Source organism: Xenopus laevis, chromosome 5L (genome assembly GCF_017654675.1).
Source record: "Xenopus laevis strain J_2021 chromosome 5L, Xenopus_laevis_v10.1, whole genome shotgun sequence".
In the NCBI taxonomy this organism is placed as follows: Eukaryota; Metazoa; Chordata; class Amphibia; order Anura; family Pipidae; genus Xenopus; species Xenopus laevis.
This window is the reverse complement of record NC_054379.1, coordinates 77,762,399-77,786,880: the sequence shown is the minus strand read 5'-3', so window position 1 is coordinate 77,786,880 and position 24,482 is coordinate 77,762,399. Positions and strand designations below refer to the sequence as shown.

Genomic DNA, 24,482 nt, shown 5'->3' with positions numbered 1-24,482 from the left:
CACCAGGTTTGAGGTAATGTAGCATAGTGGCATAAATGTAAATGTACTCGAACAGGTGAAGCTGCGCACATGCTGAACACACCTTTTGTGAGGTAGCCTTGTGCACACTGTGGGAGCATTCGGCAATCCCCAAAGATCAATGCAAATCACACTGGCCAGAAAAAAACACCTGCGGCATGGCACACGCGTCACTTTGCATTCCTAAGTCACCCCAAGTTTCCTCGCGAGGCAACTTCAGCCGACTTCGGAATGCGAAGTGACGCGTGTGCCATGTCACAGGCGATTTGTAATTTTAGCCGGCGCAAGACAGAGGTAAGGCATTTGGGGAGATTGGTCGCCGCAAAGACGAAGCGATTAGTCACCAGGTGACTAAATCTCCCCGAATTGCCCAGTGTGACCTTACCCTAAGTCTTAGGTTAGTGCCACATGATGTGGTTCCTTGAACCCAGAAACATTACCTCTGCTCAGGTGCAGGTAGATGTGGCAGATTTCGGCACAAAATGCAAAGTCTTGTGTTTTGGTGCTAAAATTTGCCCTGTCTGCCTGCAATGTAGGCAATGTTTTTGGGTGCAGGAATGTTGATCAGCAGAGGAGCAGCGAATTCTCAGCCTGCGTTTCTTAAAGGAGAAACAAACCCCTTATCCAAAAAAAACCCTACCCCCCACCCCACATAGACCCCCCTCCCTCCTCCCCCCAAGCCTAGCTGCTACCCCGGGCAAATGCCCCTAACGTTTTACTTAACCCTCGGTGCAGATTCAGGGATTGGAGTTCACAGCAGCCATCTTCCGGGTCTTCAGTAATCTGAGAGACCAGCAGAGCGGCGCATGCGTAGTTAGAGCAATTTCCCAGTTTCTGACAACTGCATGTGCACAGAAATGGGGGGAAATTGCCAAAGCACCGGAAGAAGACACAAAGACCCAGAAGATGGCTGCTGCATTTGTAGGGGTTTTTTAACGTTAGGGTTGAATTCTCCTTTAATAGTTTCAGGATCCATAGCACTAGCCTGGGCAATGGCAATGGCACACCAAGTGAATAGTTGCTGCAATAAATATTTGCAACTGCAGGCAGCTAATCTCCTGCAAATATTTCCCCACTGGAAATAATGTAAATCACTGGTAAAACGAATGCATCGCTTAATTTCTCTGAAGTTGCCTTGCAAGAAAACATCAGGCGACTTAAGAAAAACAAAGTACAGCATATGTGTTCTCACAGGCAATTTACATTACTACCCCCCCCCCTCCAGTGCAGCTAGTTACCATGCTCTCCCTCCACCCTGGCTACATCAGCACAAATACCCATGCTCGTTTGCACCGCATGCAATGTCGGTAGAAAGGAAACTGGCCGAGTTGGCCTGGATCAGAATGTCAGGACTTGTACTAGTGCTTTTCTGTCATTTAACAAGAGGGTCAGTACTAACTCCTTTTACAAGTGAAAAGGAGGCAGGAGTCATAGTTTTTGGAATAAATAGTTTTTTGTTTTTTTTAACAAAGAAAGATATGACTGGTATGACATCAACAGCCCTTAGCCATGTCGATAATTACCCATCATTGTTGTCATTTCTTTAAATAGCACCAGCAAGTTATGCAATGCTTTACATTAATTTAGAATGAATGGGGTCTTACAATCATTTTACAAGCGAGGATTACAGAGCAGTGGCATAACTACCTGCGGGGGGGCCTGGACCAACCTGGTATGCTACTGTTACAGAGTAAAAAATAGAGGGCCTTGCTAGGAAAAACCTAATAGACTGGGCAGATATCTAGGGCTCTCTCTAACAAATATTAAATGTAATTCATGCTAAATGGTATTGGTATTGCAGGGCCCTCTGATGACAATACAAAAGTCACAGTTGTCTACAGTGGGACTCACTATGGCCTGTGCCCTCTGGCAGTTTGACAATGAATTCCGGATTTATCTTTGAATTATCTCTGTCACTTTTACCTTTAGAGTGCATTATAGACAGATAGTGGGGGATCTTTTATATTTATTTATACTGTGTGTATGTCTATATATGTGCACCGGGGTTTGTTTAGAGGGGTAACTATGTGTAACCTTATGTGTGTGCATCTGTACCCTAAGGTCTGAACATGATTTTATCCCTAAAGCACCAGGGCACCTAAAGTGCAAAAAGTGCAAATTCTGAGTATTGAATTCATTCTTTTAATATTCTCACTTTCCCTGAAACCAAATGCCAATCATACTCTAAAACTCGTTCTACCAGAACAGCTTTTTACCAGTGAAGTTTTTTTTGTTACTGCACAAATACTCCCTAAGCATCTGTCAGTGAATTTCTGAATAGTCACACAATTGGACTCATATCTATTTAATATTTCTAAACAGTTTATTGTTTGACAGGTCATGTGCAATGGTGTTTATGGGTAGGGAATACACACACACACATGAAACTCTGGGAATTCCCCTTGTTTGTTATTTTCTTTCAGTTTTAGCTAACCAGATTTTTATTTGTTTTACATAATTTTCATTTGTGTACACTTGTTTTTAACTGGATTATTTCATTTACTCTTTTATTTGACTAATATAGTTTAATTTTAACATATACATTTTTATTAGTAAGAAGAATATACTTGCAACAGTGTTTAGCGTATTTAGCAGTTTTCAGAATAATGTATATAGTAGGAATAAACAGCATCAAGGCAGTATTTTCAAAACAAGAGTTTCATTTATTAGCAGTGTCAACACTACATGTTTCGGGTATAACCCTTTTTCAACTGTATTGGAGTGCAAGGTATCATGGGATTAAATACCCTCCTCCAACCTAGGAACCTCCCCCAATCATATTGTTAAGTACATTCCGATGGATCAAGCAAAACAGGGCACGACATTAACCATTATTCATAAGTCCATAATCCTTTTAGCGATCAAATCCGGTGTGCTGAAGAGTTCATTCCCCTGTGCAAGTGATGTGCGAATGTCCAAAAAAAGTCTTTTATAGAAAAGAAAAAGAATGAGTCTTTCACAAAAGATCCATAACAGGGAAACTGCAGTCTCTGCCTATCCCTGGTAGCGACACAAAAATCAAAAGCACTGCATAAAAATGCCTACTTAAGGGTCACTGGAAGCATGTATGTATTAAATTATGTATCAATTACATTAATTAAGTATGCCAGCACCAGCATAGTGATAAACGTAGCTCCTGTATCAATATAAAATATAATATAGGTATCCAATTATTTCAATATTCTCAATATTGTTATTACTTACACGGCAGGAGTTCCGTGACAATTCAACGGCTAGCTGGTTCTTAGTACCTGGGAGAGAAGAAAACATGGTCAGATAAACAACTTTGCTAAGGGTTGAAAATTATTTCAGGAAGCATTTGAGGCTGTTGTGGTCATTCATGCCTTTTGGTTTGATACTATCTAATTTCACTATTCATCGTGCTTCACATTGAAGCAAGAGTCTATCCCAGTCTCCTCCCCTTGGGGGTCTCTTGACCACTTCAAGTACCTTCCATTTCAGCTGGCTTACGTTATGTTTAGCCTCAAAAAAGTGCCTAGATACTGAAGTGTCAGTATATGTATCCGGTTCAAAATTACGGATTGAATTTTTGTATTCCTAAACTCGGGTATTTACAGTTCTAATGGTTTTGCCCACATACAACGTACAACATGGGCATTTAAGCACATAAACCACATGAGTGCTGGTACAGGTTGCAAATGTTCTCAGAATAATTTCAGTGCCTCTCGTGGGATGGTGGATGTTAGGGCCTTTGATTATAGCTGTACAACAATTGCAGTTGTGGCAGGGAAAAGTTCCTGTCTTACAGTTTGTCTTTTGGCCCTCTTGTCTCGGCTCGGTGGGACTTAATAAATCCTTCAGTGTGGAGCCTCTATTTAACAAAAGTTAGTCTCTGTGAGTCAAGATGTCTCTGTTTCTGACTTAATAAATCTTCCTGTGGGATAGCCCTAACATCCTCCAGTACCTTATTAAGTTTTTTATTAGAATAACCTCTTTTGCTGAAAGTTTTGTAAGATCACTTGCAGCTTGTTCAAATAGTTAATTGTTAGAGGCTATTTTTCTGGCTCTTAAGTACTGGCCTTTGGGTATGGCTTTGATGATTCTGGGGTTATGGTCGGAAACTCCCAGTATGTAATAGGTTGTTGCGGGCCATGGGTTTACGGTACAGATTTGTGATGAGACTACCTTCACTAATTTTCACATTCACATCCAAAAAATTTAGTTCACTTTTTGAATGTTCTGTTGTGAACTTAATTGTCTTGTGGGATGTGTTTGCTACTGTAACCATTGATTCGAATAATTCAACATGCCCATCCCAAATTACAAAAGTGTCATCCACAAAGCGATAATACTTTTTAATGTGTTGTTTATATGGTTGTTTCAGGAAAAGGTTAGTCTCAATTTTGTGCATAAAGATATTTGCAAAAGAAGGAGCTACTGCAGACCCCATTGATGTCCCCTGGGTCTGCCAATACAATCTTTCATTAACCTTAAAGTTGTTTTTCTTTAATATAATTTCCAGGCAGTCAATCAAAAAGTAGACCAGGCTGTTAGGTAAGGTGGTATTTAACAAAGCTTCTTCAACATACATTACCCCCTCATCCTGTGGTATGGATGTGTATAAACTTTGGACATCAATGCTACACAAAGAAACATTGTCATTGAGTGTACCATTGTCATTAAGACGATTAAGGAAGTCTGTGGTGTCCTCAAAGCATGTGGGTATATCAAGGATAAGTTTTTGCAAATGCTGATCGACAAATTTAGCCAGTGGTTCTAAAATAGAACCAACCCCTGAAACAATTGGTCTACCCGGGGGGTCAATTAATGTTTTATGTATCTTGGGTAGAATATATAATACTGGTGTCCTGGGATATTCATTGATCAGGAAATCATGAGTATTTTTGTCAATTGTTCCATTATGTAATGCATCCATTAACATGGTGTTGATCAGTTGCTTAATGTCCCAGACTGGGTCATGTGTAATTAAAGTCTAATGTCCCGGGGTATCAATTTGTCATTTTAATTCGGCCTCATATTTGATTCTGTCCATTACCACTACGGCGCCACTCTTATCAGCCGCTCTAATTACAATATTATGATTGTTCTTAAGGGCATCAAGTGCTTCCCTCTCCTTCTATGTTAGGTTGGGTTTACCATGGCCTTTCCTACTAGCCCAGACTTTACTCACTTCAGAGCTTACCACTCTGGAAAATATATTTAAAGTACATTTTTAGTTTCAACATTCTGATAAATTTGAAAAAATCAACCTCCCACCCAAATGGGTCTGGTTTGTAGAGGGATACAAATCCCAAACCTTTGTTAATAACAGCAGCTTTGTACTTGTTCTGTGTGGTTTATCTTTGACATGGATTTGTACTACAAAGCTTAGTTGCTAGCTGGAGTCCGTTAGCATTAGAAACTCCAACTGACAGACTGAGATGGGACAGTCAGGTTGGCAAAACAGTCAGGTTTATGAAATTTAAGAAAAAGTTTTCTTTCCTGACTGTGGAATATTAGGTTTAAATTATATATACTGTATCTTTAGACCATTGTATTGTATAGAATAAGTAGTCTGTTCTGGGCATTGTGTACTAGCAAAGAAGCAGTGGCGCAACTATAGAGGAAACAGACCCCACAGTCGCAGGGGGGCCCGCGGAAAAGGGGGACCCATGGACTGCTTCCTCTATAGCTAACAAGACCCCCCCCCCTTCCTCAGCCGCTCTCTTACCTGTGGGGGGGAGCAGAGCGCAAATAGGCAAAGGGCGGATATGGGCGGGAGTGGGTAGAGTCCGGATGGAGTCGGGTGGGGGTGGGCGGGGTCAGGGTGGGTAGTTGGCGGAGGTGGGAAGTGGGGGGGGGGAGGATGGGAATCGGGAGTGCCCTGGGTCCCTCTGAAGATTCTTTTACAGGGTGGCCCGGCACACTCTAGTTAAGCCACTGTAAGGAAGCACCAGAATATGGCATTGATGCCCAATATAAGTAAATTGGAGGCAGTAGCGGTGAGATTGGATGCTTCTCTGTACACCCTATGTGCTGTAGTCCTAGTACAGTATGTTTAAAAAAGAGATCTTATGGCCCAGACAATAGGTTTCACAATATGCATATTAAAATAATGTCTGACATGAATGCATCTGCAGTGTTATTGCTAAGTAACATTTTAGATAGCCCTCTACAGAAGGTGGAAAAAAAATTGGTTCTTTTGTTTGAAATACCTGCAGTAGTACAATACAACATTTGCAAACCACTGCAAGAGAAATAAACACTTTTTATGACAATATACAGCACCGGATTTCCCAGGTGTCCATAGGTATAAAGATAATTCATCATAAATTGAATGCGCGGAGGGCTGCTTCATTAGTTGAAGAGCTGCCATGAGAACCAAAATGGTGTAGTCGGGATGCAAAAGCAGGCACGTAGTAGTTACCCTATTGTTTTAAAAAAACTGAATAAAAATAAACTTCCAGCTATCTGCCCACACCACTGCTGTCTATGTCCAAGACATTAATTTACTTACTTAGTCACGATTGGTTGTTCTCCTGAAAAGCTTGGAACCTCGAGATATCTGAAGACATCTTTTCCAGAATTTGGATCTTCATAACTTAAAGTAGGAGCTGAACAAGCTGAACTATAGTTTCATGGCTCTAGAAAGGTATGCAGAACCAGATGTTGCAATAGAGATTAAACTTGGGCTAGGAAACCAATCAAACAAGATGAGCCAGTGTTTCTTTTTGTTAAAGAACTATATGAGCCTGCGGCAGAGCTATTAAATCCTGTTTGATATAACATGATTGCAAAGCACTGCATACCTTGCGCTCAAAAATAAATGATAATGCATAAGGCTCCAAAACAACGTTATTAGTGCATTTTTGGAAATCCCCAGTTTCTCTGGAATGTGACTTTCATTCTTTACAGAAATATAAATAACACCCAACGAAAAGAGGTTGTCTTTCTCACGTCTTGTGAGCTGAATGCACTTAAGTCTCCACTGCTCACCTTTTGATTTTGTGACTAAAGCACAAGCAAGACATGATGAATATTGTCAACTGTTTTTTGATATTTCACTTTTGTCACCTTCTCACAACTGTGCTTTCCTGTGACATCCATAAGAATTCTGTAGCCTGGCAACCTGGAGACATCGTAATAGGTGGAATCTTTCCAATTCATAATGGGATATTAAATGTATCAGATCGCAAGTATGTCTCTGACTTCAATTGTACCAAGTAAGTGCTTTACTGATATACCTTCGGGTATGAGATTAGGTATTTGCTTGCTAATTATAAGGGGGTTTTAAAACTATGGATGAAAAATGTTTTGTTTTATTTAATAAGCATAGAATATTAATGCAAAAAAAGAAATGTAATAAAGTATTTATAAATAACAATCATGATACAAGCAATGCTAATTGAATATGGGGAAGAATTGTATAATTTCATTGATTCCAATTCGTTTCATTCATGTTAACTCCTATTGATTTCAATGGAGACAGAACAGCACCTCTGGTACAGGTCTTTCTCAACCTTAAAACATTCCACCTTGTGCTTTTGGGCTAAGAACCAATAATACTGATGGCATCTGCATGTTCCCAATGTATTTAGTCAAAGGTGACAATGACGGTTTTGGGCACTACCAGATCAATTAAATTGAGAAAAAAAACTCCATGTTACCGTTATTACTTTGTGCAGTGCATGAAATTAAACTGAAATAAGTCTTTCTAAAAATAAATTCAATTTTGTGGCAAACAAGGTCATCTTTAAGCAGGTGTATTAAGCAATGACAATCTACAACATTATCATTTTTAATATATTAAATGATTGGATTTTTGAAGAGGTAGCAAAATTTAGCAGAGGGTTACATACTCCTAGATATGGAATTTTAATCCTACATAAATCCTTGCAGAATGTGTTTCTCCCTGTAGGAAAGTGCTAATTCTGTGTACCTTAATGGCACAGGAAATGACTAAAGAGGAATGAAAGCCCTGGAGGTGCTTAACATGAATTTAATGCTCATGAAAGCCCACAAAAACCACAAATTGAATTGCCATATTTTTAAAATGTTGTAGTTTTTGAACTAGTCAAGTGGGTTAAAAGTGTTGCAGCGCTTGTCTGCAGCAGGATAATCTTGAATCTTGCCCAGGGCCCATCAAGGCCTGAAAACAGCCCTGACTACATACAAATAATAGTACAGATGAGAGAAAACCCATAGAACTTGCTATACTCGTAAAATATGTTCTACAGAATCTATTAACTACTGTTGCAGCCAGCAAAGCTCTGCTGAAATCAACAAAGTACACAACATAGTTAGATGGACCCCAGATCAGCATAAATGCATATACAGAACCAGCCCTCTGGCTTTTGTTAAACTATAACTCCCAGCAAAAGTCTCATTGTCCTGTGAAGGAGCTGTAGGTAAGAGACGGTACTAACTAGTACACACTGTACAATATCAGTCTTCCGCTCCATGTAATTTACTGTTAAAACCAGGGGTGCTCCTGCCACTAGGCAAGGTGAGATCCTCAGGCAGCAGTGCCCCACAAGTTACTAGGGGTGGCAAAAAGCCAATTCTGGTAACTTTAAGAGGCAAATTAAACCAGCAATTTGGCTTTTGTAGAGCAGAGAGCTCAACTGCACTTCACAGGGAGCAGAATCACCCCTGGTTAAACCCCAGATTGAAATGGCATAAATCCATGTAAAAATATTCAGAGCTGGGGGGGATGGCTAGTGGCATAACACGCAATGCCCAAAACTCAACCCACAAAATAGCCCATCTGGTTGTCTTTATTGACAGTGTTTGAGATTCTGAAATGTTAAGCTGGACATACACGGCCTGATAAAAGCTGCCAACTCTATCCCCATCGATGGACCTGTCTGAGTGATATCTGGGCAAAAATCAGCCAGATATCAGTAAGGTAGGTTTCCCCTTGGGGAAAGGATCACATTGGCTCATTGGTCCTTTCCCAACAGCCTGCATTAACCTTCTTTATCACCTCTTTATACCACCAGCTTTGGCCTGTGTTTCAAACCCCAGATTGAAAAGGCATAAATTCATGTAAAATATCTTCAGAGCTCAGGGTGGCCAGCAGCATAACAAGCAATGCCCAAAACTCAACCCATGAAATGGCCCACCTGGTGACCTTTTTTGACAGTTTTTGAGATTCTGAAATGTTAAGCTGGCCATACACTCCCTGATAAAAGCTGCCAATTCCATCCCCATTGATGAACCTGTCTCGGTAGGTTTTTCTTTCCCCTCTGTGCAAGGACCACATTGGCTCACTGGTCCTCCCGACAGCCTGCATTAAAGGGATACTGTCATCAGAAAACATGTTTTTTTCAAAACGCATCAGTTAATAGTGCTACTCCAGCAGAATTCTGCACTGAAATCCATTTCTCAAAAGAGCAAACAGATTTTTTTATATTCAATTTTGAAATCTGACATGGGACTAGACATTTTGTCAATTTCCCAGCTGCCCCTGGTCATGTGACTTGTGTCTGCACTTAAGGAGAGAAATGCTTTTTGGCAGGCTGCTGTTTTTCCTTCTCAATGTAACTGAATGTGTCTCAGTGGGACATGGGTTTTTACTATTGAGTGTTGTTCTTAGATCTACCAGGCAGCTGTTATCTTGTGTTAGGGAGCTGTTATCTGGTTACCTTCCCATTGTTCTTTTGTTTGGCTGCTGGGGGGGAAAGGAAGGGGGGTGATATAACTCCAACTTGCAATACAGCAGTAAAGAGTGATTGAAGTTTATCAGAGCACAAGTCACATGACTTGGGGCAGCTGGGAAATTGACAATATGTCTAGCCCCATGTCAGATTTCAAAATTGAATATAAAAAAATCTGTTTTCTCTTTTGAGAAATGGATTTCAGCGCAAAATTCTGCTGGAGCAGCACTATTAACTGATTCATTTTGAAAAAAAAGGTTTTTTCCCAAAAAATTACAGTATCCCTTTAACCTTCTTTATCACCTCTTTATACCACCAGCTTTGGCATGTGTTTCAAGTTGCAGTATGCCAAAGCAACATGTACTATTTGCCATTAAACATTTTGTCACATTTTAGAATTGCCACTGGCTCATGATTCATTTTCTGTCTGTAAAAACATGCTGTTATTCTTATCCTTAATATATATGAATTCTTTTGTATTACTTTCTAGTTTGCAGCTTGGCGTTATGAACGAGGTCCTCTCCATGATCTATACAATTGAGCAAATTAACAATTCCACTCTTCTGCCTGGGATTACACTGGGGTATGAGATCTATGATTCCTGCTCTAATGCACTTAAAGCAGTACAGACAACTCTACAATTAATTCCAGAAAGTGCTGATAATTCTGACACATGTATTAATGATGCATTGCCTACAATCAAAGCTGTTGTTGGAGACAAATACTCTGAGATCTCTGTTGCCATTTCTAGGATCCTAAGCACTCATTTTGTACCACAGGTATGATTAAGTTCAATGTAATATTGTTAGCAAAGTATATAATATAGTAATCTAATTCCATGGAGGACAGCCCTAAGGGTCCATGGTGAAGCTGAAGATAAATTAACATTAAGCTATGATACAACATTTTTAAATGTACCACTAGGAAATCACAGAACAATGACATGGCTATGGAGGGTGATAAGGACCACAGAGTGATCCTCTTCTTCTGCTTCTTCTTTCTTTGCTATCCCTGGGCTGATGCATGTGCAGAGTAAAAAGCCATTTCTTTTGGTAAAGTTCAGCTTTTCACTCAACTGCACATGCGCACCTGTGCAAAGAAAACAGGAAGAGGATAACTCTGTGGTACTTGATTGAAAAACCCCAGGCCGCTGCTCCCGTCAGCAGAAAACTGCCCTGCCCGGGATATCAGATAAGTGAATACAATCTCAGTGACTACATGTATGGGACCTGTTATTCAGAATGCTTGGAGCCTAGGATTTTCCAGATAAGAGATATTTCCATAATTTGGACCTCCATACCAAAATCATTTAATCATTAATTAAACCCAATATGATTGTTTTGCCTTCAATAAGGATTAATTAATTATATCTTAGTTGGGATCAATTTAGATGTATTATTTGAATTATTTGAGTCTATGGGAAATTGCTTGCCAGTACTTCAGAACTTTCTGTATTGCCTTTGCTTCTCCTTTAAAGGAGAACTAACCCTAACGTTAAAAAACCCTACCCCCTACCCTACATAGACCCCCTCCCTCTTTCCCCCCAGCCTAGCTGCTACCCAGGGCAAATGCCCCTAAATCTTTACTCACCCCTTCGTGCAGATTCTGTTCAGCGGAGTTCACAGCAGCCATTTTATTCTCTTTGGTAATCTTTGGAATGAGACCGGTGTAGTGGTGCATGCGCAGTTGGAGCAATTTTCTGTTTCGCGACAACTGCTCATGCACTGAAACTCACGAAAATTGCCAAAGCGCCGGTCTCATTCCGAAGATTACCGAAGATAGCGCCCGTGAACTCCGCTGGACATAATCTACATGGAGTGGTAAGTAAAGACTTAGGGGCATTTGCCCAGGGTAGCAGCTAGCTGGGGGGGGGGAGGGAGGGATGTCTATGTAGGGTACAGGGCTAGGGTTTTTTTAAATTTAGGATTTAGTTCTCCTTTAAGCTGGCCAAACACAGGCAGATTTAAGATTCAGCTCGTTCGGACCAAGTTGGCAGAGTATCTGCCAGTGTATTGGTCTTCCCCAACTGCTTCCCTAATAGGTATCTATCAACCATCAGATCTGAAAGCCCTTTTGCTCAGGGGCTGCATTGATGCCCCAAATAATGAATGTAGGTGGCCAGAAGGGGCAACAATCTGCTTATTTTGCTTTGAAAACAGCTACATTTGAAAGCATTTTGACAAATTGCTGGGAATACCAATACACAAATTTTAAATTTTATGTATATTTTATTTGAGTCTTTACTGATCTCAAAATCAAGTACTATTCTATTCTCCCTTTCTTTTATTAGATAAGTCCCGCATCCTCTGCCTCTACTCTCAGTGACAAAGTAAGGTTCCCTTCTTTTCTACGTACTGTCCCAAGCGATATATATCAAACAGAAGCTATTGCCAAAATGATCAAAGCATTTGCTTGGAACTGGATTGGAATAATTACAAATGATGATGATTATGGCCGCTCGGCTCTTGAGTCTTTGAATACCTTATTTAAACAAGAAGGGATATGCATTGGATTCTCCAAAACTCTGCCATCATATGTAGGACATGTTAATTTGCCCAGTGAGTTAGAAAATGTCCTAGATGAACTTAATAAAAGCACTTCTAATGTGGTGGTGGTCTTTGTTAAAGGACCAATTGTCCGAGAACTTTTTATTAAAGCTATTGAAGTGAATATATCTAAAACGTGGATTGCAAGTGACAGCTGGTCATACTCAAATGAAGTCTCAAGCATCAAAAATATAGAAAGGGTTGGAACTATACTTGGAATTAATTTTAAAGCCGGAAAGGTTCCCGGATTTTCAGATTATGTGAGAAACCTTCAGCCTCCTCTTCCAGAATTAAGAAATGATTTCATTAAAGAGTATAAGGAACTGCGATTTGGATGCACAGAAGAATACAGGAAGTACCTGGAATGCAAGGCATCTTCTAAATACTGTTTTCCCAGTGACTCTGTACTGTCAAAATCACCTCTAGCATGCACTGTTGAGAATGTCTATACTGCAAATGATGATTATTTAGTGAAAAACATTGAAATGAATAAAATATACAGCACATCTCTGGCAATTACAGCTATTGGCCAAGCTCTTAGAAACATTGTTTGCAAGAATGGGACCTGCGAAGATTTTAAGAATTTGACACCACTTCAGGTAACATTAATGAGCTCTTGGGTCAGGGGCATAGGGGCATATTTATCAAAATGGAAGATTACAGCTCACCACAGAATAACTTACTCACTTTCTGTTCATTCCTATGGGATTTTAAGAACATTAGAGTTCACCATTTGCTAAATACACTTATAACCAACGCATAGAAATGAGTGGAAAGTGGGTGAATATTTCTGCATTGAGCTCTAATCTCCCATTTTGATAAATCTGCCCCATACTCTTAGTTCTAATCAATTCTAATATATCCTGCAACAGTTTAAAAACATTCACTAAATTTGTATTATTTTTTACAAAACAAATTTCTGTAGGGAATTACAAAATGGATACTATTATGCAGCACCCATTGATTAATTATGATAAAGTGCCAAAATAACCACGGTAATCTGTTTTCACTTCCCTACAGAGATTTGTTTTGAATCGGAAAAAATAAAATTCTATAAAAAAAAAAGAATATTAAATGAAGTTTCAGCAGTATGAGAGCTGAATGAATTTTATCCTGTATTATCTGGTCAGGTGAAAGCTAAGGGATCTACATCTTGAGTACCCTAAAAGGTCAAAGGTACTCTTAATTCATCATTCTGAATGATATACAGTATATATAAATGAAGCTAATATGTGCATTAAACAGTGTCCAAATTAACATTTTTTTTTCTTTTTGTAGTTGCTCAATGAGCTCAAGAAAGGCAGTTATTCCTACAATAATGAATCATTTCATTTTGACTCCTTTGGTGATGCTATGACTGGATATGATATAATTAACTGGAAAGTAGATAAAAACTCTAAAAAATTTCAAATTGTTGGAAAATATGATATTATGGATAGTGCTATAAAACTCAACAGAGATCTCTTTCAGTGGAATACTCTTAATAATCAGGTATGTGATAAGTAATAATCCTTGTTTGTAAACCCAAACATATTTTAGTTTTTTTAAATCAGTGCTCAGGAAAGCATTGGTAATTCCTAAAATGGATAAATCTTTCTCTTGAACCCCTGACCCAAGGTTTTTTTGTTTTGTTTTTTACATCAAACTGTTTTTTACCAATTGATAAGGACCTGACAAAATCATGGCAGCCATACCGCCCTAGGTATTTAATTGTAGTCTATTTCTACAGGAGGGGTTATTGACTTCTGCAGTTACCGAAATATTGTATAGTTTGACTACAGATTAATATAGAATATCATTTGCACTGGTTTATAAAGATATGTAGAAATCTTTATCTAGAAAACATATTCATTAGACATATTTTTTTAGTGCATAAGCACAGGAATGAGAAGACAAAGGGGGAAATGTACTATTTCCCTGGACAGAAGTACAAGCGCACTAAAGGGCACAAAAGCGCATTCATTATTGCTCATGCACTAATGCAGCAATTCTGGCCGGGGAATTGCTGCACTGTAGAAATAAATCCAGATGAACAGTGCAGCATCCTCTGCTGCTTCATAACATGTGTCTGCATGATGCACAAGTTAGGGGCTGTGTAGGGATGGACACCTCTTTGCCTCCCCATTTCTGACCTACATAGGCAGTGCTAAGGCCAGAATTTGCAAAGTGGGCACCCCTAGGACAGATAGACCCCATCACCTCTCATTGCCCTCAATACCACCCACCCACACATGCACAGGTTTTTAACATAAAAAGCCAGTAACCTGCTTGAATGCAAAAAAATTATCCTGATTTAATTTCTTACGAAGCTGAAATGAATCCTTTATTTAAATCAATTATGATATTACTTTCACAGGTTCCTTTTTCAAATTGCTCCACATTATGCAGTCCTGGATATTACAAAAAACATTCCTTTATTAGCTGCTGCTATCAATGCCTTCTTTGTGTTGAACAATATTATTCTCCAGAAGCTGGTAAGTATTTATAGACCAGGGATGGTTTATTTGTGGTGGTCTGTCTCTTAGAGTTCTTACACACAAGCATTTCTGCTTGTGTTTCCCAGTGGTGAATTTTTTTTGTGTTCCACCTCAGGGGAAAGTAAAAAAAAAGAAGCCCCTTCTTTCCAATGACTTTATACTCATTGAGGTGCAGGCAAGTGCTGAAAGCAGGAGCAATACATCAAATTGCATTCTACCCCTGCCTGGGACTTCCATGTTTTTCAAATATTGCCATGGATTTCTTTGCTTAAAATGCCTTTATTGAGACATGGGCTCAGACCCCGATACACTTGGCAACGTTTCAGACCGCCATCAGTCTTTTATCAAGCCTTGATAAAAGACCGATGGCGGTCTGAAATGTTGCCAAGTGTATCGGGGTCTTAACCCATGTCTCAATAAAGGCATTTTAAGCAAAGAAATCCATGACTGGTGCGGTCAATGTTTGAAAATTGTGAGTGAACGGATACATGGTGGAAACCGTTGTACGTGCACCAGGCTCTAAGAATTGGGAGGCTACAGGTGCTGACTAAGAAACCTGCTTGGGACTTCCATGTGCCTAGGGTAGCCACCTGTCCAGTTTTGACCCAGACAGCCTGGTTTTTGAAAGGGCTGCCTGGGTCAAAACTGCCTGCCCAGTTTTCCAAATAAGGAAAAGCAGGGAGGATTTTTAGAGATTGGCACGACGACCGGCCAATTGCCGATCACCACATCATAGCCCTGTCCATGTGATGTGATCACCCGCCCACATGACCATGCTTCGGAAAAAGTTAGCAACCCTAAATGCACCACAATTAGGGTTGCCACCTGACCGGTATTTTACTGGCCTGGATGGTAAAAATGATGGTTGAGCCCAATCTTATTAATAGGGAAAAAAGATAAATATATAGGAATGCCTGCATTTTTTTCTAGAAAATGTGGCAAGCCTAACCACAATGAGTACAATAGGAAATACAAGCCTACATTTCTTCTTGCGTCTCTTTCCACTGGAACACATTAAAGATCTACTGCAGGGGAATGCAGGTAAAAATAACCATCTATAAGAAGCCTTATACATCAATGTATAAATGCAGACACATACATATGCTAACACAGACAGAGCAGATGTGCTTTGTCTAACAGAACACAATGACACATTTGTTTACACTAAAGTAATCAGCATGTTTTCACCAGAATAACAAATCTCATTTGCTCCACTTTGATATTAGGTAACGATCAGTAATTGTATTTCAGTTGTATTTTTGATGTACTGTATACACCCTTCTGTTATCCAGCACTATGGAACATATCAGTCTTTTATATACTGGGGTGCCAATATGCCGGGCACTCCCACCCGTCAAGTGAGTTAAATCACAAACCTTGTCACCTGGGCCAGTGAGTGTCTTCCATAATAATTGCACAGACATGGGATACTTTCTTAAAGAATGCTATGCCATTGCCATCATATGGGATCTAATTACCCAAGCAGAATTGGACTGGTCCACCAGAGTACCTGGAAAAATCCTGGTTGGTTCTTGCCCAACTTTGTGTTTATGATTGGCACCAGCAGCTACCAAGGCATCTTATACTCTGTTATAATCAGTTGTTTGGCACTCTTTCAGAAAATAGCCAGGGCTGATGCGATTATTATGGAAGATGCATACTGGTCCACAAGGTTAGTGATCTGGTTCACTGGAGGAGGGGTAAACCCCCTTTTACATCTGCATTTTTTTTTATTTTACAGATATGAATGAATGTTTAAAGTGTCCATCAAGACAGTGGTCAAAAAACGGAAGCTCTCGATGTGAAAACAAAACTATTGAATACTTTCAGTGGAGCAACCCAATTGCTATTGTCTTGTTAATTTTTGATTCATTTATTTTTTTGCTTGTTTTTATTACAGGAGCAGTGTTTTTTAAGTATGCAGATACACCAACAGTTAAAGCCGCAGGAGGAAAGTATACGTACCTATTACAAATATCTTTATTACTTAGCATGATAACCATTGGATTTTTTATAGGTCAACCAAATAAGTTTATCTGCCAGATTAGACAACCTCTCTATGGTATCAGCTTCACCATCTCTGTTTCATGCATCCTGATGAAGTCAATTCGAATACTCCTAGCATTTGAGTCAGCCAAAAAGAACAAACTTATAATGAAATTAACTTACCAACCGGCAGTTATAATTTGTGTGTTGACTGTTGGACAGTTATGTCTTTGCATATTATGGCATGTACTGAAAAGCCCTTTTGTTGAAGAAATTGACAATGTACATAGCTTTGTCATCCAGTGTAATGAAGGATCCTATGTGGCCTTTGCTGTCATGCTGGGGTATATAGGCATTCTTGCTTTTATCTGCTTTGTGTTAGCTTACAAAGGACGAAACTTGCCAAAGAGATACAATGAGGCCAGGCGCATCACATTCAGCATGCTGATATACATGTTTGTATGGATAATTTTCATTCCCATTTATCTCAAATCTGATGACATGTATCTCTCTGCAGTACAAGCCCTGGCCATATTGGCGTCAGTCTATGGAATGGTATTTTGCCACCTCTTGCCAGCTCTGTATATTATATTGTTTAAAAGGAAAACCAACAGCAGAGAAATGTATCTGCAAAGTATTTCTGCATTCCACAGAACAACGAAGAGGGTACTTTCTTTGTATATAAATAAAAGTGTCACGAACGTTACATCAGGTGGGACTGATACGAAGATTAACACAGTCTCAAGACAATTTAGTTCAGGCTCTACACTGAAATTAAGGAAGAGACATAAAAGTTATTAAAGTCCACACCTTTTACTTTATTTCTTTATTCTGAATCCTTATTTTCATCATTCATTAAACTCACAGCAGAACATATTTTTGTTACCTAAGCAAATAAAATATCACTTAGGGGCAGATTTATCAAAGGTTGAGGTGAAGTTACGAAGTGAAAAACGTTGAATTTCGAGCTATTTTTTGTGTACTTCGACTAGGGAATAGTTATACTTCGATTCAAATTTGAAAAAAACGTCAAAATTCGAATGTTGAATTTTTTTTAAGTACTCTCTCTTTTAAACCTCGTCTTCGACCATTTGCCACCGAAAAGCTTCCGAAGTGCTGTTTTAGCCTATGGGGGACCTCCTACAACCTGTATGGAGGCAACTGGGGGAGTTTGGGAGATTGAAGGTCGAAGTTAAAAAACCTTTTGAAAAAAAAAACCTTGCGAAGTAGGTTCATACGACTCGAAGTTGGCCGAACTTCAACCTCCATTCGATTGGTCTTTTTGAATTTAAAGTTAAAGTTTTTTTAACTTCGACCTTCGACCTTTGATAAATATGCCCCTTACTCTCCAATACAACATGCTCCTAGAATCATAATTACTTGGACTTTTTTTTAACAAACAATGATGTCCAAAGTGCCTAACTCACTGGCTTCGATGCTGTAGTCCTTACTAGGGGTGTTAAGAAAGATCAGTATGATAGCATGAGAGCCAATTGAAGGAGTATAAAAGGGGAATGCTTGCCACCTGCCCCCCAGATACCCAGAACCAGTGCTTGACAAGAGTGACCACATAGAGAGATTGTCTGCTTCTGGGTTCTTCTGTGGCAGGCAGATTGCTCCATTGTTTTACTCAAAAGTACCCACCCAGTGTGTCAGGTAACTGATTATAATCATTGTGAAGGGGTGCCTGAAATTTGGCACCCCATTGATTTCACCTTTCACTATTGATTTTCCTCCTTTTAAATGCAGCTTCTATGCTCATTGGCCCCAGGAATGAGTTTGAAAGAGACCTAACTGCCTATAGAATGTTTTAAGCAACTGGGTTGCTGTGAACTCCGATAGTGAATAACTAGCAATAATCTCACTTCTGGTACTCCACAAGCAGTTGGGTCAGTTTATTCAGGGGCTCTGGCTCCAAAAATACAGAACTTTAGACAAAATATTACTGCATTAGTTACAAAAGTCCGAAATTTGATGTTAGTATCACTTATAGGGCATTTTATAATGACAAAAAACAGAAAAGCACAAGTTAGCAGTAAAGATCTGTAGTTCAAAAGATGCCCCTGGCAGTTCCCATCTTCTGCTGATTCAAAGCACATGCTCTGGACTGCTGTCAGTTACCTGAGCTTAAGGTACACTATACTGTATAGATTTAAACACAATCCTAACGCAATCCAAAATGGTGAGCTCCTGTGGACAAATTTGAAAGCTTGGGTTATTCCTGTTGTAAGAAGACCTCCTACCTCTTGCCTCTTTGACACTTAGCTCTTAATCTGTAATGCAACTGTACCTTGTATTTATTTGTATTTATCATTGTAACAGTTTATTGTGTTAATTTATTGTTCTGCTGTACAGTGATGCATACCTAGGTACTGTAGTGCTATATAAAGGCAAATATACATAATACACATGCACAATACCTGTATATATATTCAACCTATCTAGCCATTGTTCTCTATTAATCTATTTTACACATCAGAAGATTTTTTTTTGGAACACTGTGACTGATTTTAGCTTCATCCCACATAAAAGAAAGTGGTCTCTAAGTAAATACTAATCAGCCTGCTTCACAGCCTAAGTAGTTGAATGAAAGTAGAGTTGCAAATATTTTGTTTATACTTTTCCAAGATTTGGGAATGTACATTTGACTTGCTATATGGTATATACAGAATTAGTCAGATTTAAGGTTAATGTCTAAAAAAGTCCAGACATATTATTTTCTTATTTGTTTTATTAGAATAAAGCTTTGTGTATACGTATCTATTTATAAAAATGTGATATTTTTAACAATAAAAAAGAGTTCAAATTGTGTAAATGTATTGTGTAATTTATGGGAAAGCCAATAATGTTTGGCAATAATAATCTTACCTGTTTTGCCCACACAATCTTACATTTTTTTGTCAGCCAGTTGTATGGTAGGATCACTGACTTTGACTGATAATTGCACATGCCAAGTAATCAACATCAGAACAGATATTCCATCTTAACTCATCCTACCTCACACCAATGATTGCATCATAATGGAGGCAAATTCAGGCTACTCGGAGGAAACCGCATCAAAAAGCGAATTTGGGCCTGATGGGATTTATAACCTACAATGAACAGAAGGTGCACACTCCAGAATCATAAAGCAAGAAATACAAATGTATTCGAGGTGCTAATCATAGAGGAGGCTGCCCATCAGAAGTCTCCAAATGAATCCTGCATGAAAGAAAAATAAGGATTGCACACTCTTTTGAATTAAAAAAAGGAAAATTTATTACATGCCAGTTACACCATGCTGTTGCCACATGGTGTAACTGGCATGTAATAAATTTCCTTTTTTTTGATTCAAAAGAGTGTGCAATCCTTATTTTTCTTTCATGCAGAATTTATAACCTGTCTGACATGCTAATTGCATTTTAAATATTCTAAAACTATTAAAATATTACAATGTTTCATAAAGTGCTGAGTGTTAATAGCTGTGGTAATTTTAAGATAACTTTAAAAATTCCTTCATCATACATATTGTATCGCCTTACGGATGTACTAGTCCCTTAGTACTAATTCATTCAAAATGATCATATATATAACAATGTTGCAAAACTACACCTAGTTACAAAATCACCTCTTAATGGAAAGTTATATTGTTTCACTAACATTCAAGCCAGATACATGATCTCTTATTTAAAAAGCCATTGAACTGGAGGGTAGAGTTCAGCCCTTTAGGAGATATGCATTCCAATTCATACATCCAGAATGCTTCTTTTTGTAATAAGATCTGATTAACATCTCCACACCTACGTGGATGTTTCCCATAGTCAATAGGCATGCATTTAAATGGAGAAATCAGGTGCTTTGCTTTTAGCCAGTGTTATAGGTTTTTAGCCAGTGCAATAGGCTGCTTCGATATACAGGTATCCTGTTTTACCTTTTTGTTATCATAGTCTGAATCCATTGCCACCTGTATTGTTGACCGAAGCATGCTAATCCTATCTCTCAGTTGCCTTGTGGTCTTGCCACAGTATAGTAACCCACATGGGCATTTGATGATGTAAATGACATTCTGTGATCAACATGTATCTGGCTTAAATGTTAATGAAACAATATAGCTTTCCATTAAGTATTCCTAACTATAGAGGTGATTTTGTATCTACAGTAGTTGTAGTTTTGCAGGGCACCTTTTTACTCATAAAGATGTTCACCGCACCAGAGGCCACCCCTTTAGACTAGAAGAAAAGAACTTTCATTTGAAGCAACGTAGGGGGTTCTTCACAGTCAGGACAGTGAGGTTGTGGAATGCACTGCCGGGTGATGTTGTGATGGCTGATTCAGTTAATGCCTTTAAGAATGGCTTGGATGATTTCTTGGACAGACATAATATCAAAGGCTATTGTGATACTAAACTCTATAGTTAGTTTAGATATGGGTATACATAATTCATGTGAAAGTATGGAGGGGTGTGTGTATGGATGCTCAATTTTCATTTGGAGGGGTTGAACTTTATGGACTTTTTCTTTTTTCAACTATGTAACTATCAGCCATACAAAGGGTTAAATTGCTACATGAAGTCACAGGCACAGTCACATGATGGGGGTGGAGGTTATTTAATGAAGCAATTGTGTGTGTATCAATACCTTGAAATAAATGTATATTTATGCAGCGCTGGCTTTATGTTTAATGCCCTACAACACATTGTAGCTACATGTATATGCAATGCAATGCCATTGTCATATTTGATTTCCCCATAATCAATGTCCTAGATCACATAGCAGTATGTATATATATATGTGTGTGTGTGTATATATATATATATATATATATATATATATATATATATATATATATATATATATATATATATATTCATACACAGTCCACTCAGTGCACACCGTATACTTCATTTATACCTGGGTGCCACAGCAACAAGAGCATATAAATATGAATAAAGCTGCCACTGAAGTTTTTTTTAGATGAAACCACATATAGCAGAATACTATATATATATATATATATATATATATATATATATATATACAGTATATATATATATATATATATATATATATATATATATATATATATATATAGATGAATATAAATTAAAAAAAAGAATACCAAAAATATATAAGTATATAAAAAGAGACTTCATATGTACACTGGGATGTCCTAGTCCCAGTTTGCATCTATCTGCTATATTACTTGATTCTTTTCTAGCACTCAGGCATGTGCTATTTTTCTTTGAGTATACCACATATGGGATTGTTAAAAAAAAAAAAAAAAATGAAGAGAGAGAAAAATATATATTTTTATTATATATATATAGAGCCAACTTTATGCTTTCTGCCCCAGAAACCTTAGCAGGATATGTATATATATATATGATGCCAACTTCTGTGCTTTGTAGCTGCAGACCAAGGACACATTGCATATTTTCAACAGCTCCTTATTAAACGTAAACACCAACCAGGAGTTTTTGGCAATTGAGTGCCCATAAGCAGCCTTGGTAAAGTGAAAATGAAGATGACTGGCTGGCCCACCAGAGGGTGCAAAAGAGCAAACATTCTCTGCTCAGTGAGGAGAAGTTTAGCTGGAGTTGGCTCCAGTCCTCCTTCTTACCTTCAGCCACAGGATAATTTGTGCACTGCAAATCAGGAGCCCCACTGGAACTTAAGATGTAATGATGGAAGATTTAAACTGATGACATCTCACTGCCTTATTTGTCATAAGAAGGAGGAAAATTGGGCCATAAGGAGTGAATCTGAATGGTCCCTGTGCTCAGGGGCTGATGGCATGAGGGTAACATATAGGTAATGACTCCATTGCTAAGGTGTGCTAAAACTTATAAGTATCCCAATAGTAATCCAAAGAAAGTTAAAAGGGGAAAGTTACTTGCACTCCCCTGAAACATTTCCCCGATGCAGTTCCAGGCCTCCATAACGTTTAAAAATACCTGTCTCCTGATAACATTGCAGGATTTTGCCACATCCTGGTCACATCATGGTATGTGTGAGGAACATAGAGTGGAATGGTTCTGCTTCAGTGTGGGGAAAGGCTGAATCTGCTTTAAGTGTCCTTTAGTGTAGTGTATTGAACAAAGCATTGTGGTGGGATACAACATCTGATTTTAATCACTGGATTAGAACGTACTTAAGTGGGCAAATAACATAATACTGCTGCTGTGCACCTTTATTTCTTGCAGACAAATCATTGTCATCCTGGCATATTATGTCAAAAATAATTACATTCACAGTAGCAAATGCAACTTATTACCTTCTGACCTTCTGACTAACTGGAAATACATGTGATAAGAAGGCTCATGTAGCCCACTTTATCCAGTGGGAGTGAAAACAAACTAGTTATCATTCTTCTGTGTTTACTATGTTGCTAGCTTAAAACTCACACAGACACTAAGGGTCTGGCCACACGAGCCTGCGGCAATGCACACATGGCGCTTCGTTTTCCGAAGTTGTCTCACGGGATATTGTCGCCCTGAAGAAGAGGAGATTTGTCGCTGGGGCGACTAATCTCCCCGAATCTGCTTGTGTTGCCTGACCCTTAAAGCAATACTAATTACAAACTAAAATACAACTATAGTATTTACTGTATGTATATACAATGTATGTGTCTACATGCATAATTACAAACTAAAGTTAATGTATATTTATAAGGAATATACATTTTGGGGCAGATTTACTAAAGGGTGAAGTGGCCGTCACTAGCGCAAATTTGCCAGAAACCCCATCCGCAGGCACATCGCCAATTTACTAACAGGCATAGAGGACAATTTGCTAGCGAAAGAGACTGTCGCTAGCGTAGTTTCACAGCCTATCACCAGATGAATTTTGGTGTGGTGTGAAAGTGTGAATTTTACATAATGTTAATGTACCGCTTTCGCCAGGTGTTTTCTTCACCAGCTTAGACCTGGCGAACTGATAAAATGAAGCTACATCCTCCTCAATCATATCCCATATGCTGGAAAGTCATAAAAGTTCTAAAAAAAAGTTGGTGTTTTTTCATATTTTAAAGAGGGATTGCCTTCAAAAGTCCTAACTAGTAAAGATTTTTGTGTTAATAATTTGAGGGGCATGCCACATTTGTTATAGGGTGGGCTCATGTCTAAGGACTCTTTGCACTGGCAGGAGACCTCCAAGGATCCCCTGAGCTCTGGCTTTGCCATGAAGGACTCTTTGCGCTCTGACTCTCTGCATTCTGACTCGCATACAAGGGACCCTTTGAGCTCTGCCCACGTAAGAAAGACGCACATATTGGGCGCTGAGTAAACCCAACAACCCGACTCATGGGATTCACTAGAGAGTCAGTATAAAGACATAACGGGTCACACAAGGGTACAGCATGGGACGTCTCCGAACCCCTTTCCTGCTCCCCACAGTGAGGAGACACTGCCACAGGCCACGGTCCTGCTCTGCGCCAGCAGCTAAGGCGAAGCAGCAAGCCTGCCCCGAACCACAGAAAGCTAATGCTTGAAGCGCTGATTGAAGCGATGCTGCACTTTGCAGCCGTGTACTGGAACAGCATGTTTCCCAAGAAATACAGCCAAGGGCGCAGAGACGCATAATCCTTCTTCCTTATAATGGAATAATGTTGTGTATAGGAAACATTTTATACAGGGGTTGGTGCGCTGATAGTAGCATGCAAAGTGGGAGCTAAAAGATCCTGCAGCAGATAGCCAGGGAGGAGAAATCGAGCGCCGCTCGATGGATCGTTGCCCTGTCGCCTTTTCTGAAGAGGATCAGAAGCAGAGTTTTCATAAGTTATTTCTTAATAAAGACTTTGCGATTTTACAGTATACTTTTTGATGTTACTGGTCCTTTTAGTCTACTAGAAAAGCATGT

The 24,482-nt window shown here is 39.0% G+C and overlaps 1 protein-coding gene across 1 annotated transcript; it reads left to right on the top strand.

The window, feature by feature from the left end:
• Positions 1-6,509: 6,509 nt before the first annotated feature.
• LOC108716806 (G-protein coupled receptor family C group 6 member A) lies at positions 6,510-17,616 on the top strand. The gene is made up of 6 exons (XM_018263270.2): positions 6,510-7,202; positions 10,129-10,417; positions 11,929-12,783; positions 13,463-13,675; positions 14,541-14,658; positions 16,403-17,616. The coding sequence occupies exons 1-6, from the start codon at positions 7,009-7,011 to the stop codon at positions 17,446-17,448; spliced, it is 2,715 nt and encodes a 904-aa protein (XP_018118759.1). The 5' UTR covers positions 6,510-7,008; the 3' UTR covers positions 17,449-17,616.
• Positions 17,617-24,482: the final 6,866 nt, after the last annotated feature.

Excerpts from the sequence above, each read along its gene's own strand:
- LOC108716806 (XM_018263270.2), top strand. The coding sequence starts at position 7,009 with ATGATGAATATTGTCAACTGTTTTTTGATATTTCACTTTTGTCACCTT. Across the intron at positions 7,203-10,128 it reads TCTGACTTCAATTGTACCAA|TTTGCAGCTTGGCGTTATGA; the intron begins GTAAGTGCTTTA and ends ATTACTTTCTAG. Across the intron at positions 14,659-16,402 it reads ATATTATTCTCCAGAAGCTG|ATATGAATGAATGTTTAAAG; the intron begins GTAAGTATTTAT and ends TTTATTTTACAG.